Source organism: Heptranchias perlo, chromosome 17, assembly GCF_035084215.1.
Source record: "Heptranchias perlo isolate sHepPer1 chromosome 17, sHepPer1.hap1, whole genome shotgun sequence".
Classification (NCBI taxonomy): domain Eukaryota; kingdom Metazoa; phylum Chordata; class Chondrichthyes; order Hexanchiformes; family Hexanchidae; genus Heptranchias; species Heptranchias perlo.
This window is the reverse complement of record NC_090341.1, coordinates 30,431,148-30,457,902: the sequence shown is the minus strand read 5'-3', so window position 1 is coordinate 30,457,902 and position 26,755 is coordinate 30,431,148. Positions and strand designations below refer to the sequence as shown.

The 26,755-nt window shown below is 42.4% G+C and overlaps 1 protein-coding gene across 4 annotated transcripts in view; it reads left to right on the top strand.

Moving 5' to 3' along the window:
- Window positions 1-26,755, top strand: part of cadpsa (Ca2+-dependent activator protein for secretion a) — a 416,704-nt gene that overhangs the window by 159,630 nt on the left and 230,319 nt on the right. For all 4 annotated transcript variants that reach the window (XM_067998838.1, XM_067998836.1, XM_067998835.1 and 1 more), the window contains exons 4-6: window positions 10,989-11,069; window positions 18,108-18,344; window positions 19,761-19,882. In XM_067998838.1, the coding sequence (XP_067854939.1) occupies window positions 10,989-11,069; window positions 18,108-18,344; window positions 19,761-19,882 (440 nt within the window). The remainder of the gene's footprint in view (window positions 1-10,988; window positions 11,070-18,107; window positions 18,345-19,760; window positions 19,883-26,755) is intronic.

The window sequence follows — 26,755 nt, the reverse complement described above, 5'->3', positions numbered from 1 at the left end:
TTAAGTGTCTTGAATCTCTGGATTTTTTAAAACAATATGCTTCGTTCTTTGTTGTGATTTTACCCTCATTCTTTCTCTTATTCTACACCCTCTGCGCTCCTCTACAGGTGTGCAGCATGTCCATGTTTTAGAGCGATACCCCTGATGACTGAGACAACTGCAGCAGAAGTAATTGCCAAACTTTCATCATCATCTGTTCCCTGACTAAACTCTAGTACTGTTGTTGATCATGGTACTGTGAAAACAACAAAGATCATTTTTATAATTTATTTAGATATTTTAAACTAACTTTCCCTGTCAAGTTCTATTGTAAGGCAGATCCTAAAGTTTACAACACATTGTAACATTTGGATAGTGCTGAGTAAGACAATAGCTCACTCTTACTCAAACTCACACCACAAAGCTTCAAGGTTATGGTGGAAGCAAATTCAATAGTAACTTTCAAAAGGGAATTAGAGAAATACTTGAAGGGAAAAAAATTACAGGGCTATGGGGAAAGAGCAGGGGAATGGGACTAAATGGATAGCTCTTTCAAAGGGCCCTTAATGGGCCAAATGGCCTCCTCCTGTGCTGTACCTACTATGATACAAGTTTGGCACCTAAAAAAACTGGCTTTGATACAAAAAGATAATGTAAAATAGGTTATTATAAATGGAAACACCAAGAAATACATGAAAGGGCCTGAGGAAATAAATGAGCAACAAATGAGCCATTTATCAACGTGTATGAGATTTCTGCCCTGAGCGTGCCACTAAGGATGCAGTCATTTATCAAAATTTAAGCAAAGTTAACATACAGTAGTTGTATCAAGCTTGAAGAAAAGTTGGATTTATATTACACAGACCAAGGATTGAACCTGTGACCTTCCTGCTCTGTACTGCATAGTACCAGACCAGGTAATGTATTTATCCACTAAGCTATTGGGGCAGCGCCTAGGTCACAAGATAACTGATTATAACACTGATTACGGCAGTTTGGTGACAACATTTTGGAATACCAAAACATTACACTGTGGGATGCATGATTTCCTAAAGGGCAGGGTTTTCTTGACCAGACAATTGAGATTAGACCGTTTTTACACAAGGAGGTAAGATAAAAGTAGAGGGTAAATGACCTAGACTGCTGTCAGCATCACCTACCAGCAAATTCACGGTAGCATTTACAGAGGCCAAAGAGCTGGTCACTTGACCTCTGAACCAATAATGAAGTATGACTTGGGTCAAATATAAAAGAAGGGAAAAAGCAACTTTGAAATTAGTGGTCGATTTTTAAAAATTAAACAAAACATTAAGTATTCTACATGCTGTTTACTAGGAAGGGAGCAGAGATATAGGCCCCGATATTTGCGGGGAGGGAGCAGTGGAGGGGGGAGGCAAGTTTAGCGGTCAGGAACCTGAGATCCTGCTGAATTTAATGGCAGGACCTGATGAACACCTTTCAACTCCGTTTCCTGGCCGCAGCCAGCCAGATTGAGACGTTGGTTGGCTGTCGGGCAGGTAGGCATGCGGCATCAGGCCTCAGCTGGGGAACAGATAGGAGGGAGGACGTTCGTGGGGGCGGGGGGGGAAAGATTGGTCCTAACTCAGGGTGGGTGCGATCACTCGGAGGGAGTCGGATCACGCAGTGGGAGGATCCAATCCAATCGCCGGGGGGGGTCCCGATCGCCAGGGTGGGGGGGGTTCCAATCGTGCGTGGTGGAGGGGGGGTCCCATCACACAGGTGGGGCGTCCGATGGGTTGGAAGCAGGTTTCTTGGGGGCCTGTTGGGAGCATTCCTGCTCCTCCTGGCCCACAAGCAGTGCTGGAAAGGCACTTAATTGTTGGATCCAGTCATTCTCGTCTCCTTTCAGCTGTCGGGTTTCCCAAGGGCTAGGAAAACCAGCCAGCCAGCGTTAAATCTGAAACACAGATAAAATCATAGGCACACAGCCTCATTAAAATATTTAAATTAGGGACCCGCCTCTGGAGAGGAGGTTAGTCGCCTCCGCCCCCCGCCCCCCACCCCCCCCAACCTGCCTCGGTTAAAACCGGAAGAGGGCGGTTGGAGGTGGGTTGGGGTCGGGTTTCCCATTTTCAAATTTTTAATCCCCCCTGCCCATCGTGGGAGGTAAAAATCATCCCCTTACAATTAATACACATTTAGCATCAGGAGAGGTGTTGAGCAGCACAGTTCTTGTCATTAGACCCCAGTTTTGTTTACCTTGCTGAGAAGAGAATAGAGGACATGGGGGAAGCAGGAGAAGAAACAAAACTTTGTTGAGGCTGATTCTGAGATTCCACTGCACAGAGTAAAGAGAGAATTGCAAAGAGAAAATAATGGATGCAAGGATACAGACTGAGTGAGATTGATGACATGGAGAGGCACGGAATTGTGCTCGAGCAAGAGAAGGGATCGGAGATTTGGTTTATGAACCGATGCATATATGATTGATGCCAAGATTACTCTGGCAAGTAATCCAGACAGAAATCATTATGAATAAACCATCACTTCTAAGGCCACTCAAGTTATAGTAATTATTCTAATTATGTAATTATATAACCCTATATAACTGGTGTTCTGTAGTCAACATCATTTCAGTTTGATGTAGGTGGACCAATGTATACTCCAACAAAATCTTATTGGACTTAGTCCTACAAGGACATTGGATATACACTATAATGCCCATTGATTTAACAAACAGCACCTTGGCAGAAATTACGTATTCTACTCTGATTCTATGCTTTAAGGCTGTAATTAGAACTTACCCAATATAAATATTACTGCTATTACAAAAGACACAAGCATGCACATAATGGATTGCTTTCATGTTCATTGGTCCACAGCCATTTATGCAGAAGTAGGAAGTGGCAATAAATTTGTAACCATATTCATTTCGGTAATCTAATGAGCCACAATCTGGTATCTCATAGAAACAAGTATAACTCACAGAGGCACTCACTCTTAATGGGAAGATTTCTTCTGTTTGCTATTCATAGCAAAATAATAAATGTGATTAGGAGATTTCATCTGTTTGTTACCTGCATCAAATCTTCAGTGCTTGTTGTTGTTTACACTTGGACTTACGATTTCACTACAAATAGGGACGAGAGGAAATCTTCCAACATTGCTCTTTGTTATGTCTGGGAATCTCAATACAACAGTGTACTGCTGGAGTACATGAGTTCTACATGTGTTAAGGCCTGTTTACCAGTAAAAAGACCATGCTCTAGGATTGTGTTTCAGGTGGATAACACTTGAGGAATAAGAGAGGACTTAAAGTTGTAATGGGAGTTGTCCACAGGCCTCCTGATAGCAGCAATGAAGTGGCAGAGTGTATTAATTCAGAGATTAGGGAGGCTTGTAGCAAAAGCAGGGTTGTTTTAATGGAAGACTTTAATTTTCGTATAGATTGGGAAGAGCAGAGTAACTCAAGACAGAAAGGTACTGAATTTCTTGACTGCATTCAAGATAGTTTTCTGGAGCAATATGTTCTAGAACCAATAAGTGGGCAGGCCATACTAGATTTAGTAATATGTAATGAGCCAGATGTAGTTAATAATCTAATAGTAAGGGAACATTTATCCAACAGTGATCATAATATGATTGAATTCAATGCTAGGTTTGAAAAGGAGAAATATAATACAGTTGCTAAGATTCTAGATTTTGATAAGGCTAACTTTAACAGGATGAGACAGAGACTGATGACAGCAAACTGGTCAAAACTGATATCGGGTAAAAGTTACAGATGAACAGTGGGAGGTATTAAAAAAAAGAATTTAACATAATACAGGACCAGTATATACTCCTATGGGATAAGAGCTCTACTTACAAAATAAGACAGCCATGGTTGACAAAAGTGGTGAGAGATATCATAAAACTAAAGGAAAGAGCTTACAAAAGTGCAAAGAATAGTGTAGATCCAGGGAAATGGGAGAGAGATAAAGAAGAGCAAAGGAAGACAAATTAGATAGTAAGAGCTGCAAAAGAGGAACACGAAAAGAAACTTGCGAGGGATATCAAGATTAATACAAAAAGCTTTTACAATTATATTAGAAGATAAAGGGTAGTCAATGGTAATGTTGGGCCCTTTAAAAACATATGCAGGTAATATTGCAAATGAAAATAAGGAAATGGCAGACTTGTTGAATAATTACTTTGTGTCAGTCTTCAGGTAGAAGAAGAGGATAATATACCTGACATTCCAGGGAAACTAATAATGAATCAAAGACTGGAACTCACTAAAGTTAATGTAAGCAAGAAAACAGTATTAGAAAAAATAACAGCACTAAAGACTGACAAATCCCCAGAAACTGATAGTTTCCACCCCAGGGTTTTAAAGCAAATAGGTGACGAAATTACATATGCTTCAGCCATAATCTTCCAAAGCTCTCTCAATTCAGGAATTGTCCCTTTAGATTGGAAAATTGCAAATGTAACTCCATTATTTAAGAAAGGTGAGAGAGAGAAACCAGGAAATTATGGACCTGTTAGTCTAACATCTGTTGTGGGGAAGTTATTGGAATCTATAATTAAGGACGGAGTGACTGAGCACTTAGAGAAATTTGAGCTGATTAGAGAGAACCAACATGGATTTGTAAAGGATAGATCATGTCTAACGAAACTAATTGAATTTTTTGAGGTAGTAATTAAATAGTAAATTGGAGAATGACTATGGATGTAGTTTGTATGGACTTCCAGAGGGCATTCGATAAGGTTCCACATAAGCGACTATTAGCTAAAATTAAAGCTCATGGAATTGAAGGCAAATTATTGACCTGGTTAGGAGATTGGTTAGATGGTAGAAGTAGGGATAATGGGTATGTACTCGAATTGGAAGTAAGTGACTAGTGGTGTCCCACAAGGATCTGTGCTGGGGCCTCAACTATTCACTATATTTATTAATGTCTTAGGTAACACGATAGAGAGTCATATATCCAAGTTTGTCGATGACACAGATTGGTGGCATAGTGACTAGTGTAGACGGCAGCATAAAATTGCAAATAGACAGTGATAGATTAAGTGAGTGCACAAAACTGTGGCAGATGGGTTTCAGCGCAGGTAAGTGTGAGGTCATGCATTTTGGACCAAAAAAGGATAGATCTGAGTATTTTTTAAATGGTGAAAAGCTAGGAACAGTGGAGCTCCAAAGAGATTTAAAGGTCCATGCTCATATCACTAAAATGTAGTGGTCAGGTACAAAAAATAATCAAAAAGGCTAATGGAATGTTTGCCTTTATATCTAGAGGACTAGAATATAAAGGGGAGGAAGTTTTACTACTGCTATACAAAGCCCTGGTTAGACCTCATCTGGAATATTGTGTTCAGTTCTGGGCACCGCATCTTAGAAAGAATATACTGGCCTTGGAAGGAGTGCAGCGCAGATTCACCAGAATGTTACCGGACTCCAAGGGTTAAATAATGAGGAGCGATTACACAAATTAGGGTTGTATTCCCTGGAATATAGAAGGTTAAGGGGTGATCAGATTAAGGTTTTTAGGATTTTGAAAGGAATTGATAGGGTAGATAGAGAGAAACCCGTAACCTTAAAATCAAAGCCAGGTCATTCAGGAGAGAAGTTAGGAAATACTTCTACTACCTTTTGCATAAAGAAATGTGGAACTCTCTCCCACAAAAAGCAGTAAATACTAGCTCAATTAATAATTTTAAAGCTGAGATCAATAGATTTTTGCTAGCAAGGGTATGAAGGGATACAGAGCCAAGGCAGGTAAATGGAGTTAGGATACAGATCAGGCATGATCTCATTGACTGGCAGAACCAGCTCAAAAGGCTGAAGGTCTGCTCCTGTTCCTATGTTCCTTTTTTTCCCTGGACACCCATTATGGGTATGTAAAGATATTAATTATTTATTGGAACAAGACTCTAAATTGTTATTACATTGGCTCCCAACGTCTCCAATTTAAAATCCTCATTCTCGTGTTTAAATTCCTCATGGCCTAGCTCCACCCTATCTCTGTAACCTCCTCCAGCCCTACAACTGCCACAGAATTCTGCGTTCCACTGACTCAGGCCTCTTATATATATCACACTCCCTTCACCCCACCCTTGGAAGCCGTGCCTTCGGCTACTTACGGCCCCACACTCTGGAATTCCCTCCCTAAACCCCTCTGCCTCTACACCTCCTTTGAAGCCCTACTTATAACTCATCCCTTTGATCAAGTTTTTGGTCACCCCTTCTAATATCTCCTTCTTTGGCTCTGTGTCTATGGGCCCGATATTAGGAGGGCGGCGGGTTCACAGCAGGGGGTCAACTGGGCGCGTGGGTAATGCGCCCAGTGAAATCGGGGTGCTCCACAGCAATCGCAGGCTAATTGAAGCCACTTACCTGTGCTTCCAGGTTTCGCGCTGGAAAGCTGCGCAGCAGGTAGACTGCACATGCGCAGCATAGGCTGTCAGCTGGAGGAGCCCTATTTAAAGGGGCAGTCCTCCACTGACTGATGCTGCAGAAAATAGGAAAAATTACAGCATGGAGCAGCCCAGGGGGGAGGCTGCTCCCAGGTTTAATGATGCCTCACTCCAGCTCTAATTGGATAGGGTGAGGAGGAGGGGGAGGACAGAGATCTTCACCCCGGCGGGAGGGAGGAAGTGGCCTGCCTCTGCCACCAAGAAGGTGGCAGAGGAGGTCACCTGCACCACCAACATATCGCCCACCTGCATACAATGCAGGAGGCGCTTCAATGACCTAAGTAGGTCAGCCGAAGTGAGTACACTTATTCCCCTACACTCCGTCTGCCACATCACCGCCCCCACCCCACATCTCCTTCTGCACTGCCAACACTCCTCAATCACATCACTCCTCACACCCACTCATAGCTCATCCTCATCTTACCTGCACTTATTCACCTCACAAGTACTCATCCCACCACTACCACTCAACCCAATCCTCATACAATCTCATGGCTCTATCTCATATTCACCCTCTCAAGCATCTCTTTCATGGTCAGCCCCACTCAACCTGCCACTACCTGTGCTGCAGCCACAGAGCATGCATCACATATGTGCAGTAGGAAGCGTAAGGCAAACGTGTTGTGAGCATGAAGGGGATGCACAAGGGTGTTTGAGGGTTTGTCATGGTTTTTTCCTTATATTTAATTTCTGATCAACTCACATAACATATTATATTGGCACCACTACTGCCACGTCTTTGCGAATCTCGTCTGGTTTGTGCAATAATGCCCTTTCTTGAGGATCACAATGAAGACCCACAACCGATGACACCCATTGTGTCACTGCAGAGTGGGTGTAGGTGTATTTGCAGGGCTCTTTTGTGCAGACGACTGAGAGACGTCGGCGATGTCCCCGGTGGCACCCTGGAAGGATGCGAAGGAGAAGTTGTTGAGGGCAGTGGTGACTTTGACAGTGACAGGTAAGAAGATGGTGCTCGGGCCAGCCGGGAGCAGCTCGGCATGAAGGAGGCTGCAGATGTCCACGACTACATGTCGAGTGACTCTGAGTCTCCATGTGCACTGCTGCTCAGAGAGGTCCAGGAAGCTGAGCCTCGGTCTGTGGACCCTGTGGCAAGGGTAGTGCCTTCTGCGACGCATCTCTCGCTGCGGTTGCCCTCCCTCCTGCTGTGCAGGTGGATGTGTCACAGCACTGTGTTGTGGAGCTCCATATGTCAGAGCTGGACGGCGTGGCCGGCGAGGCTGGTGATGCTGTTCGTCCTCCGAGGAGGTCATGACTGCAGCTACGGCGGCCCCCATCCGGAAGATGTACATTTGAGGGGGTCCGCAAGGCATGTAAATGTGTCTGGACACCGGGGTAAGTGTGCAAGTTGGTGAATTTTATTGTTAGGAGGAGGGTGGTGGAGACCAAACTTTGTCCAAAGTGACAGAGTGGCCTCCTGCAATGAGTGACGGTCTCCCCGCACCATCTGTCAAATGGACCTTTGCAGCTGCCACAGGCTGATGGCTGCAACACGTCCATTTGAACTGGGAGTGTTTCCCGCAGTACGGGAAACACTCCAAGTTGATCTGAAAATCCCACCCCTCCTAAAATATCAGGTTAATCAGGTCTGTAAACGACCTGAAATACCTGGTTAATTACTTCAAGTGGCACCCCGTCGGCTTTAATTGCCGGCGGGAGTGCCACATGCAGGGGCTGCGTGCGCATGTCAGTGCGTCACTGGGGAACCCGGAGAATCCCCGATTTTCGCAGCCCCCCTGCCACGAACGCACCCACTCGGGGGTCCGAAAATCGAGCCCTATATTTTTCGCTTATGTCCCTGTGAAGTGCCTTGAGAATTTTTTCTACACTAAAGGCACTATATATGCAAGTTGTTGTTATAATCAGTAACTGAATATTATTCAAACTGTACTCTGAAATTGAACGGAGATACTTTGACCTAATTATCCTGGATGTACAAATGGAAAATCATTGACATTATGCAGGTTTGATCTGTTTCCTCATTCCCCAGCATGGGCACAAGGATGTCTAAATGTTGGCATGGGCACAGAATGTGCTGCCTCGAATTGCAGTGGGGATTCACATCTTGTAACCAGTTTTGCAATTACCCTTCCCTCCCAGAATATGGAAATAGGAGCCCTAGGTTCTGTCCAGAGATCAAATTTGCTTCAAGCACATTTTATATCTGCACATGTTCATTTAAAATTTCAATTGAAAAAAAATCAAATCATTTATTTTTGCAGCGGAGCATAATCAACAATCAAAGGATGTTAAGAGAAAACAAGTTCATTATAATGTAAAATAATATCGGAGGTGCTCACTGGCATTAGTCAATGGCTCTTGGAAGCTGCAGTGGCCCAGTACCAGTGGGTGGATAGGGAATATTATGAGCTGCACTTATTTAAATATTCAAGTTAGTAAAAGAGAATTGGTGTTGAGAAGTAAACACACACTACGTGGTAAGGTCAAATTGTGGACAGTTTGTTTGATGTGTTTATGGTGAGCTCTTTGTTGTGCATTACACTTCAACCTTATTAAACTCCAGCTTGCCTCTATCTTTCAATATTTTCCTCACAGATTCACCAATCCTGCTTTATTAGGAATTTGTAAGCATGACACCATTACCACTTAGTGTTTTTGTAAAGAGAAACAAAGGCAATTACTCATCATAGAAATACAATTTCTGGAAGGCACATTTAATGAATCCCTAATGGTATGTAAAGCTTGTTGTGTGGGTTGGCTGCCCTGCGTAGTTTGAGTTCATGTTTGCGCAAATTAAATTCTACAGAATTAGGCCATTATCATCTTGATAATTCTTTATTCCTAACTCCTAAATTCTTGTTTCCTGTAAAGGTGAGATTGAGTTGAATCTGATCCAAATATTCATGTTTATCATTGATGGCGTACAACATTAGTGACTTATTATTAAATCAACAAGATATGAGTCTTCAGCTGCAAATTTGGGTGTTATAGGGTGAAATGGTCTCAGTAAGTACAGTGTAGGTGCATATAAAAAGAAAATAGGGCAGGTTTTCCTGCCCCGTCCCCTGCCTCCCCACCTGGACAGGAGCAGGGTAACCAAAGTCTACTACTCTTGTTCTGTCCAGGATTCCCTATCCCGGGCCATTACCATGGCCTAGGAAAACCCCGGCATGGGCCCAACCTGGAAAGTGAGCTTCAGTTGTCAGGAGAAGGATTTTCTGGCTGTTAATATCCATCAACAACCAAGAGGTCTTGATCACGTGTTAACATTGGGTGGGGGGGGGGGGAGGGGAGCGGAAGATAGATGACTCATTTGCCTTTTGAGGCAGTGCTACCTTTGACCAACCCAGCTGGCCTCCTCAAAGGACTGAAGAAATGCCATATAGCACAGGGCCAGGCTGGACTGGTTTTGTAGGAGTCACATTACACATTTAATTGAACAAGTTGTCTACAAGTAACTGGCACACCAGTCATCCTGGCGGCAAATCTCATTCATCCATTTCCAATGAAGAAGTCACTGCTACCATCTATAAAACTAAAAGAGCTGTCCTTTGAGATGTTGGATAAATATCATTATGTAAAACAAAGAAACATTTCCTTATTGTTAAGACTACATCAAACAATTAGCATATCAGTTTGAAGCACAAATGTTAGGCATCATTGCTTCATCATTATACATCACTCGTGCCTTCAGCAGAGAAAACGTGAATAATGATATGCTGTAAAAGGTGGGGGTAAATTGATGCAAGTTCATTACAAAAGCAGTCCACCTTAGTACTTTACGAATGGGGGAAGTAACTGATGTAATTCGCATTCTTGGGTAGAAAATGTTGTAATTTTTTCTAAAATAGGTTATTTCAATAATATCTGTCTTAAAATTTAAAAAATCTAATATTTAATTTAATTTCTCCCCGGCTTAATCACACAGGGGCTCAGTGACTGCTCTCTACACCAAGTCTCGATGCCACAGACTTGAGACAAGCTGGAGCCAAATTTATGCTCCATTTTCACTCTCCTTCCTCTGCATTAGCTGAGTCATAATGATTCCCAAAGTGTTAATAGAAGGAAAACTAAGCCCTTTGCATTGATAATAGCTTAATCTCTGGCACTGGAGCTTGAGGCAAATATATCACAGCTGGTTCAAGATTACATTCTTACCCTTGGAAAAAGCCATTCCCTGCATTTTAATATGTCAGGAAATAACCAGAAACAGTTAGTTCATCCATGTAGCAAATAGCCCTTGTAATGAAAAACATAATAATGGATCATAAATGATTGAATATGAATGTATAATACAACAAAGAAAAACATTGCAATACCTTTGACCAAATTCTGTATAACATCATATTTCTCAACCAGTGAGTCATGAGAGTAAGGACTATGGGTCTTGAAGTGTTCCAGAAAATTCTTGTTTAACATTTGTTTCCACTCATGTACTGTTGGTATAAGGGCAGGCGATGTCAGGTTAGTCATAGCAAGCATCATTGTATACAAAATGTGATTCAACAGTGACCATTAAAAGTCATGGTTCTTAATTTGCTTCTCTTTCACAGCAGTAACAGTGAATCAAAACAGAATTTAAAATTGCTTTATTGCATTTACAGCTTGATAATCCAGATGAGCAGGCAGCTCAAATCAGACGGGAGCTGGATGGGCGTCTTCAGATGGCAGATCAAATAGCAAGGGTGAGTATAAAGACAGCACAGAACACCAACAGATTTCCACCCCATTCTTTGCACTGTTTTCCTCCATCTGTTCTTTCTACATTTTCATCTGTGCAAAGCCAATTTAATTTTCATCTCTCTTAGTTGAAATTCTAATGAAATATTGTAACTTCAGAGAATCTTAATGTATTCGGATAGTTAACTGTTTATGATGGAAATTCTCTATGCTGATTCGTGAAAAGCCCACAAAAGTTAAAAACTGTGACTTGAGCACCGACTATTATCCTGAGCAAATGATTGACTGTACAGCAAGTTATATCACTTGCTAGAGCTTACTGCCTACACTGTCAAGATTTATTCCTTGAGTGGTTTCTGGTGAATGCACTGCCAGCACATCATGGCTTCAGAGACATCCAGGAGAAATAAATACATGCTGAGAACCATTATATAATCCAGCTGTTAAATTTAATCTTTTATGGTGAACCTTTTTTCTTTGTCTAGCTTCACTGCAATTTCAAACTGAGTAAAAATAGCTCATGCCTAATTTGAAAAAAACAGTCAAACATTTACCCTCAGAATTTCCTTTAAAATTCAGCTGCAACGCTGCAACTTGATTTCTTTTTTGCCCTCTAGATATAAAGATAGTGGTTGATTTCTATAGTGCTGTTGTCATTTGTATCATGGTATAGTGTACATATGCTATACTGTTACTCTATAACATGCAGTGAAATAATACCCATTAGCACTTCGATTCAAAACAAGTGATTCAATCCTGGAAGCTTGCCATCCACCATTGTACATCGTGGCATTTGTCACCAGCAAAAATAATCTCAACAGAATAAAATTGCACCAGTTGAGTATGTATTAACAACAGAAAATATCTTGGGCTTAGATGTAATTGATGAATGGCTCTAGCATCATCTGAATCATTATCATAGTACTACCTTAAAACATAATCCAGCCCATACGTTATCCTACATGTTTTGTTATACTATTCGTGACCACAGAAGAAGCTCTTGATAATTTATATGCGTGATAAAATAATGATACACATGTTGATTATAAACAGCAGTTGGTGGTGCAGTGGTACAGCGGTACAGCATAATGCAGCACCAGTGTCAGGCTATCATTGACAAGACCTTCATCCAAGTGCCCCATCTGGCCAATGCATTAACAGTCCTTTACATGCACACAATGCAGTATCCAAATACACCCTTGGCTGGGAATTTCCTTGGAACTGCCCCCACTTCACTGGCATAACTTTACTGAAAGTGCGGCAGTTACCCCGTTTACTGCACTGCTGGCAAAGTTACGGCGGTGGAGCGGGAGCAGCTCTGAGAAAATCCTGGCCTTTGTTCCTCCGTATCTGTGGGGTCACCTTTCTTGTTTTAGTTTTAATTTTTGGAATAGATGCACACTAGTGCACAAACATTGGATGGCATAGTGCAGGAAAATCCAGCCCTTTATGCCTTCAAAATGACAATATGTATGTCACATATTGACATTACGTGTAATATTGAAGATACTGGATACATTACGTATGTAACAGCATTTACTAACTCACTATTTTTACTTGAAATTAAAAAGGTAAAGTTATCAATAAACATTGTGCTCATTGGAATGGATTATTCAAAGTTTAGATGTGCCAGAAATGCACATTGACACTAAACACTTAATTCATAATTTCACTAATTTGTGTAAATTTTTATACTCCATCAGCCAATGATGTTTCCGCACAGTTTGCTAAAGAATCATTCAACAGTTCGAGAAACTAAAGGTCACAAATATTTTATACAGCACCGGGTGATTCACAGAATACAAGGGAGCCAGAGGAATGGGGAGTGGGTGTGCTTGTGGCACCTTCCCAGCAGAGGCAGAGACAAAGGCTGCCCACTTTAAAATATAATGCAAATTTATGTCATGTTTAGTTGTTCACTGAGGTAGAATCATACAGGAAAGAATGCACTTCTTTGATGCTGATTATTCAATCAGATGTGATTATTGGAATGGCAATGTAGGGGCGAAAAGTGCCGATGCTCTAGAACGAGTGGTGGATTGAAGGTTTGATCCTATATTCGAAATTGGGGGAGAAACAATTAAGGCACTGGTGCCAAAGGTAGATTATGTTAAACCAAAGAGAAGACTTCAGTGATGAGTTGTGCTCTGATGACCCTTGCAGCAGTCACTGAGGAGTCCTCTGAGTAATGATCATCCTGATGCTCTCCTCCATGTACTTCTGGCTCCAAAGCACCTAGGGCTGCCTCCCCAACAATGTCCAAGTTCAGGGCTTTTTGTATGGCAAAGTTATGCAGGGCACAGCTGGCTATGAGCGACACATGAGCCAGAGCGCACTGCAGAGCCCCTCCAGTCCTGTCTAGGTAATGAAAGCATCCCTTTAAGGCCACTTTTTTAGAGTCATGAGTCTCATTGTAGTGCTCCTCTGCTACTGTTTGGGCCACTCTTAGTGGGGTTATTATCCATGGGAGTAGTGAGTAGTTTTGTCACCCACAAGTGATCTGCTGATCTGATTTTATTCTCTGAAAAGGTCAGGAAAGGCCAAATTCACAGTTAATGAGATTCCTAGTTTTAAAAAGGGAGATAGAACGAGTCAAGGGAACTATAGACCAGTTAGCTTAATATCAGAGGTAGGAAAGATAATGGAATCTTTACTCAAAGATGTAATTGAAAAACATTTAGAAAATATAATAGTCAACACAGATTTCATGCTTGACCAACTTTATTGAATTCTTTGAAGAAGTAACAGAAAGAATAGACAAGGTTAATGCAGTAGATGTAATATATTTGGATTTTCAAAAGGCCTTCAATAAGGTACCACATAGTAGATTCATGACTAAGGTCAAAGCATGTGGAGTCAGGGGACAGGTAGCAGAATGGACAGCAAACTGGCTACAAAACTGAAAACAGAAAGTAGAGGTAGCTACTCAGACTGGCAAAAGGTGGCAAGTGGTGTGCCACAGGGATCGGTGCCTGGACCACTGTGGTTCTCAAGTTATAAAGACGATTTGGACTCGGGAATGGGAAGTACAATTTCAAAATTTGCGGACAACACCAAATTAGGGGTTGTAGTTAACACAAAGGATGAATGCGACAAAATACAAGAAGACATTAAACTTGCAGAATGGGCGTGTAATTAGCAAATGAATTTCAATATAGATAAGTGGGAGGTGGTGCATTTTGGTAGGAAGAATAAAGAGGTCACATACTGCTTGGATAATAAGAGTCTAAATGGGTAGATGAGCAAAAGGTTCTATGGGTACACATTCACAACTCATTAAAGTAGCAACACGGGTAAATAAGACCATTTAAAAAAAGCAAACAAAGCACTGGGGTTCATTTCTAGAGGAATAGAATTGAAAAAAAGAGAAGTTATGTTAAACTTGTATAGAACCTTGGTTGAATCACACTTGGATTACTGTGCACAGTTCTGGTCTCCAAATTATAAAAAGGATATAGAAGCATTGGAGAGGGTGCAAAAAAGATTCACGATGATACCAGAACTGAGGAGACTTATCAGGAAAGGCTGAATAGGCTTGAGCTCTTTCCTCCAGAAAAGAGAAGACTGAGGGGTGACCTGATAGAGGTCTTTAAGGTAATGAAAGGGTTTGATAGGGTACACGTAGAGAAAATGTTTCCACTTGTGGGGGAATCCAAAACTACAGGTCATAAATATAAGGTAGTCGCTAATAAATCCAATAAGGTATTCAGGAGAAACTTCTTTACCCAAAGAGTGGCAAGAATGTGGAAAGTGCTACTACAAGGAGTAGTTGAGGCAAATAACATAAATGCATTTAAGGGTAAGCTAGACAAGCACATGAAGGAGAAAGGAATAGAAGGATATGCTGATAGGGTTAGATGAAGAGGGGTGGGAGGAGGCTCGTGTGGAGCATAAACGCCGGCATAGGCTAGTTGAGCCGAATGGCCTGTTTCTGTGCTGTAGATGTAACTCGATGATGTAATTATGAAGTATGAATGAATGCATTGTGACAACTTCCAGCACTGACATGTAGAATCCTTTATACGTTGTCACATACAATTTGTCCATTCATGGAGTGGAAACCTTTCCTGTTGAGAGGGTTTTCTGTAGGAGCTCGCAAAGCAACGTGGGTGCCATATATTGCAACATGGACTTTGGAAAGCCAGAAACCCTGTAAAACTGGATGGCCCTATTTTGCTCTGTCTTGCTGTAATGCCAATGGTAATGAATTCCTCAGCTCTCCAGTAAATTACTGCAGCCACCTGACAAATGGATGCCTGTATTGTACCTAGGCTGATATTGGGGTCTAACTTACCCAAGTATATTGCATGTGTAAAAGCAGGAAACTCAGAGCTGCAGAACCGCTGGCCCTCATATGTAAATAAGCTCACTCGGGACTCGGCCGGGCGAATTGCAGGAAAAGCCAAAAAGCGCAAGAGAATTTGGGTGGCAATCAATTCTGGGGTGGAAACCTTGTGTAAATGACTCCCACCCCCAAAAGAATACTTTTCCTGTATATGCACTGAAATTGTAGGTGTATGTGTTTTTTGAAACACAGTTCTAAATAATGAACAATGTACATTTACAATGAATGCGATTTCTTCTACATCTTACACATATCCTGGATTAAGTACCAATCCAGTGAAGATTCCTGTCTCTTTACGGTCTATTTAGTAAGTGTCGTATTATATGAATTCTTTTTTTCTCACCTATAAGACCAACCCCTGCCCTCCCCACTGCCAAACCCAGCTACTTTTCTGCAATCAGCTTGAGCACTTTCTGAAATGTACTTCTTCCATCCCCAGGCCGTGGCCTCTATAGTGTTTTTGAGTTTCTGCTTGATTTAAAAATAAAAATAACTTTTCTGATGCATGTCAAGCCCTGGTTTCTAAATTAGCGTCAATCACAGGAAGGCCGTTCCACTGAACAACAATCATGTCTATTGCTTTCTTCCAGTCTACAACTTTGTTATGTACTTGTTCGGTCAGACCCCGTTAGGAAGGCAAATAAAGGATACAGTTTCTTTAGGACACCATTAAAGCTGGATAGTCTTTAAAACTGCAATTGTTAAGATCAAAAAGCACAAGCATGATCACAAGTCATCCTCTTCTCAATTCCCAGTTGCACTTCTACAGTGAGAAGTTAGCCAATGAGGAAAGGAAGACTTTCCTTCAGGTTCAGCTCACGGAGAAAATCTTCCCACTCCAGGTCTAAACATGTAAACATGTTTCTGTTATCAGCATTGGAATACCAGATAACCAAACTTCATAATCAAATCATCTGTTGGAAATGTTAATTTATGGTCCACTAAGGAGTTGAATTTCCATTGGGGTTCTCCTGATCGTCCACCGTAACCTCTCCAGGAAGATCCACGGAAACCCCGGAGAAACGGCGTAGTGTCCTTTTTCTGGGGTTTCTGCGGATCTACCGCCAAAATTATGGTGGATGATCGGAGAACCCCCGTAGAAATTCAACTTCAGTACTGTCTATTCACAATCAGGAGCAGTTATAGCCACATGATCGAAGCTGCCAATTGCTGCCCTCTGTCGTCCATCACAGATGCATGGCCTATAACCATAGTCCTATATCCTGCACAAAAAAACATATGTTAGCAGCCTAGTGGTTGTGGTACTGGACTAGTGGTATTAAGTTCAAATCCCACCGTGGCACATTGTGAAAATAATTGAATAAATCTGGTAATCTATGGGCTAGTCCCAGAAAAATAACCATGAAAGCTTCCGAATTGTTGTAAAAACCTAACTGGTTCACTAATATCCTTTAGAGAAGGGAGCTTACCATCGCTACCCGGTCTGCCCTATGTGTGATTCATGTCCTACTCTATGGCATTGACTCTTAATGCTCTCTGAAGGGGCCTAGCAAGCCACCTAGTTATAAACAATCACTATGAAGTTCACCATCACCACAAGGTCTGCAGCAGTTCATTGTGAAGACCCACTGTCATGTTCTCAGGGCAACTAGGGATGGGCAATAAATGAGGCCTTACTAGTGTTGCCCACATCTTGAGAACAAATTTTTTTAAATCTGCAATATTTGAAAGTACCTGATTTTGACCATATGTCACTGATTGGCTGTTTCAGAGGTTGAGAGGTCTCAATAGTACCCAATCACTGAACTTGTCTGTCTTGTTGAACATTACAATGAGCTGGTCCTCACTCCAACTTCCTATCGAGGGTGATATTTTCATTTCACCTGACTCTGGAAGTAACTGTGCTATATTTTTTCCCATTTCATATCAACCTGTAAGGATGCATAAAATTCACCATGTAAATGTTCACTATTGCATTCTGCATAATTACTGCCAAACAGTCCACCCCCTACTTTGATTCGGTTGGAATTCATTCCACTATGGCAATTGCTATTACCTGAGCCAATTTCAAACAAATAGCTTCAAAGGATAGTCACAATGCAACCATTTGGGTTAAGCCTCACACCTTCACTTGAGATTATTGCTCTGATTTGACCACTAAAAAAGACATCACATAAAACATATAAAGGCAGAGCTGTTCTAACTCTTCCTAGGGGCAGACTGGCTCCCCCAAAAAGGCGCTGAATTCTTTGGGATTCTCACTGAAAAAGGAGATGTTGATTCAGTGCTATGGACTAACCTTATTTTGTTGACTTTCTTTGCCAACAACCTAATTCTAAAAAAACTTCAAAAGGCTAAGTCATTGCCAAACCTTATGCTGGTTTGCCTCTTCTGGGAAAAGATCCCTTTATAGGGTATTGTAAACAATTTTACAACACCAAGTTATAGTCCAACGATTTTATTTTTAATCCCACAAGCTTTCGGGGGCTTTCCCCTTCCTCAGGCGGTGTGTACCATTTATAGGGTATGGAATAGGAAGGTCGCATGGATAGTAGAAGTTCCTTAAAATGACAAGATCACTGTGATTTCCTCACTAGTAGTTGGTCTAACTCATGGTCTGTAGAAGGTAACTTTTTTGAAGAATGAGGATTACTCCATGTAAGGTGAATAGTACACTCTTCTGCTTTGTGTGATAAATACAATTACATTGCATAACATTTTTTTCACTGTTTTGTAGGAACGCAAGTTTCTAAAGTTTGTGTCAAAAGAAATGGAAAACATGTTTATTGAGGAGCTTAAGTCGTCCGTAAATCTACTGATGGCAAATCTGGAGAGTATGCCTGTATCCAAAGGAGGCTCGGAATTCAAACTTCAGAAGCTGAAACGCAGTCATAATACCTCAATCATTGACATGGGAGAGGAAAATGAAAACCAGCTCTCCAAATCTGATGTTGTGCTGTCTTTTACACTTGAGGTGAGAGGACAACGAACAATAGTTATGTATCGTATGTTGTAAAGCCAGAATAATAGGATTTGTCAAGCAAGAATACTTTTTTTTGATCTTCCCATTTTATGATATTGTTTACAGCCTGATTAGGTCCACCCAAGACTAACTGACTCGACATGTGGTATATTTCAGGCCTCTGTCTAGGTGACTAACTTTGAAGTAGTTAACTTGCCCACTGATTTTCTTTCCCCCTGGTCCTCAGATGAAATGTTTTACTTTGCTGTGAGCCAAACCTCAGAGGAATGCATTGGCTTGGCTTAGTATCTGCCTAAGTTACTTGGCTAAGGAATTCATGAAGGAAGAACCTAGGGCCATCCATTCTATGAAATTGCAACGTAAAATAGCTTAACAAAGAAAAGGACCATGAAGCTTGGATATATTTCTATTACCAAACTATCCTGTCAAAACTCAACTATGATTTTTTGCAAGTTTTTCTCACCAATCCTATAAACTCCTTTTTAGATTTTTAGTTAGATTTTAAAGTAGTTTTGATAATGAACTATGTGCTGAATGTTAAACACAATTGTTTGTGAGTCCAGAATGCTTTATAGTCAAGAGGACATTGGTTTGAATCCCAGAGCTGCTTGACACTCAAATTTGACAACCTTAAATGGGGTTGAGATCCAAACACTTTAGAACACATTCCTCAAATTACAAACTATAGAAATGATTCCTAAAGATTTCTCTGTTGAGCTCAATGTGGAGATTATATGGTACTTGGTTAACCACCTTGAGCAAAGGAATAACAGCCACTGTTAAGTTCGAACTGCTACAAGTACCTCTATCAGTAAATCATGGAGGTCATTGCCTCCTGTGAATGCTGTTGACTACTATACCTTCCTAACTATAGGAAGCTGTCATGAAAGTAAATGACTGCAAACATGGGGAGAAATCAATTGAAGATTTCCATGGTGGAAATTTTGTTGCATTTGTTTAGTGAATAAATTAAGAAGTTGAAGTTGGGAGGTGAAGAATTCAGTGGGTTAGCACGCTGTCTTTATACTTCTAGCATCTAGGTTGAATTCATTCAAACTGATGGGATGAAAGAATCCCCTCTCTGATGGATCTAACAGTCCTCTATTAAAATAAGCTTGTCCAATTTCAGTACAAGTTCTAATGACTATGAGCCTATGAAGCTGCCCATAAACTGACATTAATTGCAGTCTCGAGAGGCTACAAGGCTGGATAGTGTGGGAAATGAAAATCACTTTGGTGCAGTAGTAGATATCCTTCTGAGGTTGGGGGCAAGACGTGCTATTAATGTGCTATACCTGACCTGGGAGAGCATGATACTCTCTTTAATGTTTACAAATTTCACTAAAATAAAAAGGAAAAATGCTTTGAAAGATAGAAATTGCATTATTGAATGGTTTTACTTTGTAGGTAGTGATCATGGAAGTGCAGGGTCTAAAGTCTTTAGCTCCAAATCGCATTGTGTATTGTACAATGGAAGTGGAGGGAGGAGAGAAACTGCAAACTGATCAGGCTGAAGCTTCTAAACCAACGTGAGTAGCTTTCTAATTTCTTTTTACATGTACTGTGGATTAAGCATGTCTTTTTTTCCAGCTAGGTACTATATGCCTTCTCCAGACTGGGATTCAGTATTTCATGATTGGGAAATTCACAAGTATCCATGGACCCTTCCTGAAAGATTATTGATTTTCATGCCATGTGTGTCTGCAGGGCAATTTACACAAAGGCTGTGTGCAGTTACTGTTCCTAGGGGGATTGGTTGGAGCATTAGGGTAGAATGTTGTCTTTTGATCCAACTCAATCTCATTGAAATGAAAATCTCCGTTTATGCTTTTATTGCTGTTAAACGCTTAAAGTAAGTAACAGTTTTAATCCTGTGGTGAGTAAACTAGCAGTGCAAAACTGCTTCAAATTTATGGAATGAGCAGTATTGAGCAATCTGAGGCAGTGAGTGAGGGTAGACGGTACTGGAAATGGAAAAAACACAAAAGAGGCAGTAGGGCATGGTTTCCGAGGCTAAGATTAAGAAACATTGTCAGAATGATGAGAGCTGCACGTTGTGATCTGGTGTGACTAACTCAGAGGTGCTGCCTCCAGAAATGATTCGTCATCATGATAAGCACATGTTTTTGAAAGAATATTATTTCTTAGCTTTCAAAATTAGTTTCAATATATTTATCATTTAAAGGGGCACAGGTTTTATTGCTGGGAATCTTTTGTTTGACAGAAATTCAGTCGCAGTTTGCCTCAAGACATTGCATTTCAAAAATGTCACCACTCTGTCAGCAGTTATCATAACAAAAACAGTACGTCACTGTCTGGCTGTTCTCGCTCCCAGACATAAAGATAATGAGGGGAATTTCTGCTCCCCCGGCAGACTAGCGGTTAAAATGGACTGGATGATATACCCACTCCATTCCTACTCCACTCCGATTTTAAAATGCCTAATTTTTCAGGCGTATGAGGCATCTGCCTGAGTCAGGCCTTCTGCAGATTTTCTTGCAACTGGATGTTGACTAAATTAATGCTTTATTTATCTTTTGAGCTACTAGTTTTCAGGCACTGCATATTCTGGTTTTATTTTTTCATAGTATGTAGGATAGTACATTTTTTTAATAGGCTGCATATCTTGGCCAGTTTCCTTAAAAGTTCCGTGAAATCAAGGAAACCCTGAGAAATTTATCAATGTAAAACACGGTGACATTCATTGATAAGTTTCACAGGATCTCCCTAATTTCAGGGACTTTGTGCAACCTGTGCAACATGTGAAAAACATATAGTTGCATTCACTTGCATAACAATAGCTTTTTCAATTGTAGTGGGTTGGTAAAAGTTGTGACTTTCAGATTACAGTGATAAATATAGAATGTTTTTTCTCCTTTCCTTTTAAAATATATAGTTTTTTAATGTTAATTTTCATGATCATAATCCCCTTGGATTTTTACTTAAATATCATCCTAGATTTATAACACATCAAAATGGCAAATTTTCAGGTTACCCCAGTTTATTGATTTGAAGAACTCTGTAATCTTGAACTCAGCTGGCTTTCATTTGATTTAATTAAACTGAACACAATTCTGTGCTGTACGAACACCATCAAAGGTTTTTCAGATTATTTATTGATTTGTTTGAGTGCTTAAACACTGGGACATGGAGACCAGTGAAATTTTTTTTTTATTCGTTCATGGGATGTGGGCGCTGCTGGCGAGGCCGGCATTTATTGCCCATCCCTAATTGCCCTTGAGAAGGTGGTGGTGAGCCGCCTTCTTGAACCGCTGCAGTCCGTGTGATGAAAGTTCTCCCACAGTGCTGTTAGGAAGGGAGTTCCAGGATTTTGACCCAGTGACGATGAAGGAACGGTGACATATTTCCAAGTCAAGATGGTGTGTGACTTGGAGGAGAACTTGCAGGTGGTGTTGTTCCCATGTACCTGCTGCTCTTGTCCTTCTAGGTGGTAGAGGTCGCGGGTTTGGGAGGTGCTGTCGAAGAAGCCTTGGTGAGTTGCTGCAGTGCATCCTGTGGATGGTACACACTGCAGCCACAGTGCGCCGGTGATGAAGGGAGTGAATGTTTAGGGTGGTGGATGGGGTGCCAATCAAGCGGGCTGCTTTGTCCTGGGGTGAAGACTGCAAATAATTTTTTTTAAAACTCAGCTCTGATCAATAAGTGATGGAATATAGGAATAAATTATTATTACTTTCCAAATTTGGGTGGTAATAGACTTACTGTTTTAGTTAATGTACATGATGATCAGCATGTAGTCATAAAGACAGAATCACTAACTGAAAGTCATTGATTTAGCCTTGTTAGATCCACATCTAAAACTTGTAATGAAATGTCTGTTCATCAAAGGCTGGATGCTATTGTTTTTATATATGTGTAATTTACTACTGTACAGCACTCGAGGTCTGCAGTTGTAGTTTTGAGTTTTACACAGTAAAACTTTTTTCCAGCCAGTTTCCTTTCCTGTGTTTCCCTCTTGAAGATAATGACTCAATGATAGGGTGCAGTTTCTTCACTTATGAGCCTTGGCAGTTTGTGTTGACAGGCTATTTAACCTTGTACGGCATTGCAGCAGAGCCCAATCCGGTCCCCACCTGATATCCACACAGGCGTGCTTCCAGTAATCAGGAGCAGTAACGCTGGATGATTTGCCCTTGCTTAAAGATACTGTTGCCAATTACACCACTTCAGCTGGTGCTGTAGTAACATCTGCTGGGAATAGTTTGCGCAGATTAGGAATTGAACCAGGGATCACCTACACACTGCTTTAACCAACTGAGCTATCAAGGGAGCTAGCAGAATCAATGTGTTTATAAGCACGTGCATTAGCAATCTGGTAGAACGTGACACACTACAGATTGTATGTAAATGTATAAAAGAATGTGTTGGGTGCAGATATTCTCAAGATGATATCCTGATGTCACCTTGAATTCCTAAAAATAATACTAGGCAGTTAGTCATCTTTTCATTTCTGTTATTCAGTGTATATATTTGTGGCTGTGTTTACACATACATACATTTACTAGTTGAACAGCAAAACATTACATTTAGGTGTTACTGTGGTTACTAAATGTCTTTGCATGTACATTTTTTGTACCTTTATAAAAATTTGGGCTAAAGTCACAGACATTTCAGGTTAGAGTAATTTCACTGTATTTTATCAGGCTATCAAAGCACATACTCAATACCTAAATCATTTAAAACTCTAGTAATAATTATCTGTAGTATATAAAATAGGATAATGAGGTGCTACTTGTGGAATATTTATATTTGTTAATATTGGATCTGCAAAGTAACACCAGGTGATATAGTGTAAATAAATGATGGCAAGAGATGAAATTTGATGACTAAATAAAAGTCATTTTATACAGCTCTTAATCAGCATTCTCCCAAAATAATGGGCTAGAAATTGGGCCGTTTAGGGCCTGTTTTTCAGGTGCTACGCGGTCTCCTAAGGTCCCAATATGGTGTCCGGAATGCGCGCGCACGCTCCTAGCCATTTTGGTAAAGGCGTTTGCGCACGGGCAGATAACGAACGCTGGCATCATGTAAAGTAGGGAGAATATGCGAAAGATTGTGTGCAATGCTGATTTAAAGGGATAGACACCATTTTGGCACTCAACACTCCAGCCAACGAACTTTCTTAACCATGAACAGCTGAACATTGTCTTAGACGGCCTGGAGGACCCCCCCCCCCACATCAGCGCTATTTAACGGGATCATACAAGTGTTGCAGGCTAATGGTTGGGTTACTGCTTCAGGCCGCTGGTACAATTGTACATGTTTATTGAAGCTTCCTGTATTTGAATAGTGTTGCTATAGTATATAAAGAGTGGTTTGGCAGGACCTGCATTACTGTTGGTGTCATCTACAACAGAGTGCTGAACAAGATTCCCGGCAACCATGGGTGGCCTGCTAGGGCTCCCATTGGGCATAGAACACGGCTGAGAGCATGCAGAGAGGCCACGCAGAGCAGGTCAAGCTGCGAGGGGAGGGAGGAGGAGGAGAAGGAGGCACAGGGCACTGAGCAGGGGGCCATATCCCACGAGGGCCTTCAGGGAACAATACTCTTACCTCAACATGAGCAAAGATCAGTGCATCCAACAGCTGTGGTTCACCAAAGAGGTTGTGATGGAGATCTGTCAACTGCTGCAGCCACAACTGCAGCCTCAGCGGGGCAAGGACAGCATTGCCCATGGCTCTCAGGGACACCGTGATGCTGAACTTTTACCACTCTGGATCCTTTCAGGCCTCTGCTGGCGATATGTGCAACATCGCGCAGTTTCCAGTGCACTGCTGCATAAGGGAGGGTCACAGAGGGACTGTATGAGCTGTGCAACAGGTTCATCACATTCCCTCTTGACAGAGAGAAGCAGGATGAGTGAGCACGAGGGCTCCCCCATGATGCAGGGTGCCATTGACTACACGCATATAGCCATGCGTGCTCCACATCTCAACTTGGCCAACTTTATGAACAGAAAGGGGTTCTCCAGCTGATTACCAGGAGTGCTGAGGCGCCGTCCCGTGCGAGTGGCAGTGGCGCCATGGCGGTCGAACCCGCTGTCCTTTCTCCGGACAACAGCATTCCTGCTCCCACCCCTGCCACTCTGCCAGTGTGTGACCACTTGTAGTGCATCATGCAGGTCAATGCCCGCTACCCTGGTGTTGACCGGAGGTCACTGGTTACGGTTACTGGCTTAGTACAAAGAGGAGAAGTGTCAATTCTCTCTTAACTCTCAATTCGCTTTATTCACGCCGTTAGATCATATACATATAGCTTATACGTCTGGTTAGATATAGACATGCAGTTTGCACCAGGTGATACAGTTTTATACCCAAACTAGGATCTAAACGCACACCCACTAGGTTTCTCTGACGCTCCCTGAGTGGTCACAGAATATAAAGGATAATACCCGAAGAGGAGAGCTGACGCTGGCCAGGCGTTCCGCTCTCTCTCTCTCTCGACGTCGTCTCTACGTAGGTTCTTCCACTTCCGTGATGATTGGTCTCCGGAGTCTTCGCTCTGGCTCCACGCCCCAGTTTCTTCATTCTTATTCCGAATCTTATCTTTTCAAGCTGTGCAGTCTCTCCCGTTGGTTTAGGCTTGCTCGCCTAAGTCTGTGTCTTCTCCTCATTGGCTCTGTCCCAAGGACTTAGGTAGCATTACCTCATTACTCCTTTCCTAAATATGGACTTATGTCTTATCACATCTCCTTTGCCTTTCACAAAACTTAGCTAATTCAAACCGGTTCCAGCCAGCTCAGGCCAGCGACTGAACTCAGGTTACTTCAGTTCAAAAGTTGCTCTTGCCTGCGTGTCAGCAGCTGGGAATCTCAGGTTACTGCAGCCCCTGGCCACTACTGGCAACAGTCACGATGCCATCATTATGAGGCAGTCCAATGTCCCAACTATCTTTGCACTGGCTCAGCAAGTCGAAGGCTGGCTACTGGGTGACAAGGGCTGTCCCCCTCACAAGGTGGCTCGTGACTCCGGTCAGACACGCACGCACACGTGCAGAGCAGGCATACAATGAGAGTCATGCTGCCACACGGAACATCATCGAGCACACTGTAGGCCTCCTAAAGCAGCGCTTCCACTGCCTGGACCGTTCTGGAGGAGTCCAGCAGTACTCCGCTGATCAGGTGTCAAGGTTCGTCTTTGTATGCTGCACGCTGCACAACCTCACCCTTATGAGGGAACAGCCCTTGTCACCGCCTATACGCCAAGACCCTGAGCCAGAGGTGGAGGAGAAGGCTGAAGAGGAAGAGGAAGAGAAGGAGGAGGAAGATGCAGGGAGGCAATGAGGTGCACAGGCCCTATCTGCCAGGGCTCTGCGTGCTCACCTTATTCGTGAGTGATATCACAACCTCAACAACACCTCCCAAGTCAACAACAGTCCTACACTCCCCACCCATCCTCTCCCGCATGACCATCACATCGCCCTCCTTATGATTACACATTGCTTCCTCCCGCAGCTCATCACATGAATAAAAACCACCACCAACTGCAACTTCAAATCCAAATTTTTAACGTAACGCATTAACTGTAGTATCAAACATTACACTATTCACCCTTGTGCATTCCCTCAGTGCCTGTCGTTCGTGTGCCTTTGCCTTTCCTAGTGCTCCTACGAGGTCCATCCCCAGTGGCTGGAGCATGGGAGGTGGAAGGCTGCTGGTCTTCAATGGAGGAGCGGCAGACGGCCTTGGAGGACGACCTCGAGCAGCTCTGGGCCAGGAGGGCTCGGCTTCAGACTGCACCATCTCGGCCTGGGCTGCAACAGTCTGCCCTGGCTGGCTGACAAGCAACAGCAAGGGTACTAGAGGAGTGGCAGGGGTGGAAGCAAGAATGCTGTTGTCCAGAGAGAGGACAGCAGGTTCGACTGCCATGGCATCACTGCCACTCTCACACGATGGTGCCTCAGCACTCATGGTAATCAACGGATTGCTGAAGAGCTGTGACGTCCTGGAAGCCCCGTTCCACGGTGGTAGCCAAAGCCATGATAGCAGCAGTCTGCACTTCCAAAGCAGCGGTCTGAGCTGCCATAGCAGCTGTCTGAGCTTCAATTGAAGCATGCAGACCTTTGATGACATTGGTCTTTGCTGCACTGGAAGCCATGACGTCGGTCATCAGACGCTGCATCACGGTGGGTTCCACAGGTGTGCAGATGGAGATGACCACCTGTTCCATGTGGGTAAGGATGGGCTCCAAGTTCTGCGCAAAGCCCTGTGCCAAGTTCGAGGTGGACTCCTCCATGCCCCTTGACATTGTGCACGGGCTTTCTGGCAGGCTTTCCAGTGCACCAAGCATTTGGTGGTGTACGCCCATCAGCCGTCTTCTGTAGCCTGGCCCATCAAAGTCATCATCTGACGCCTCGGCAGCAGAACAATTGTGCGACCTCG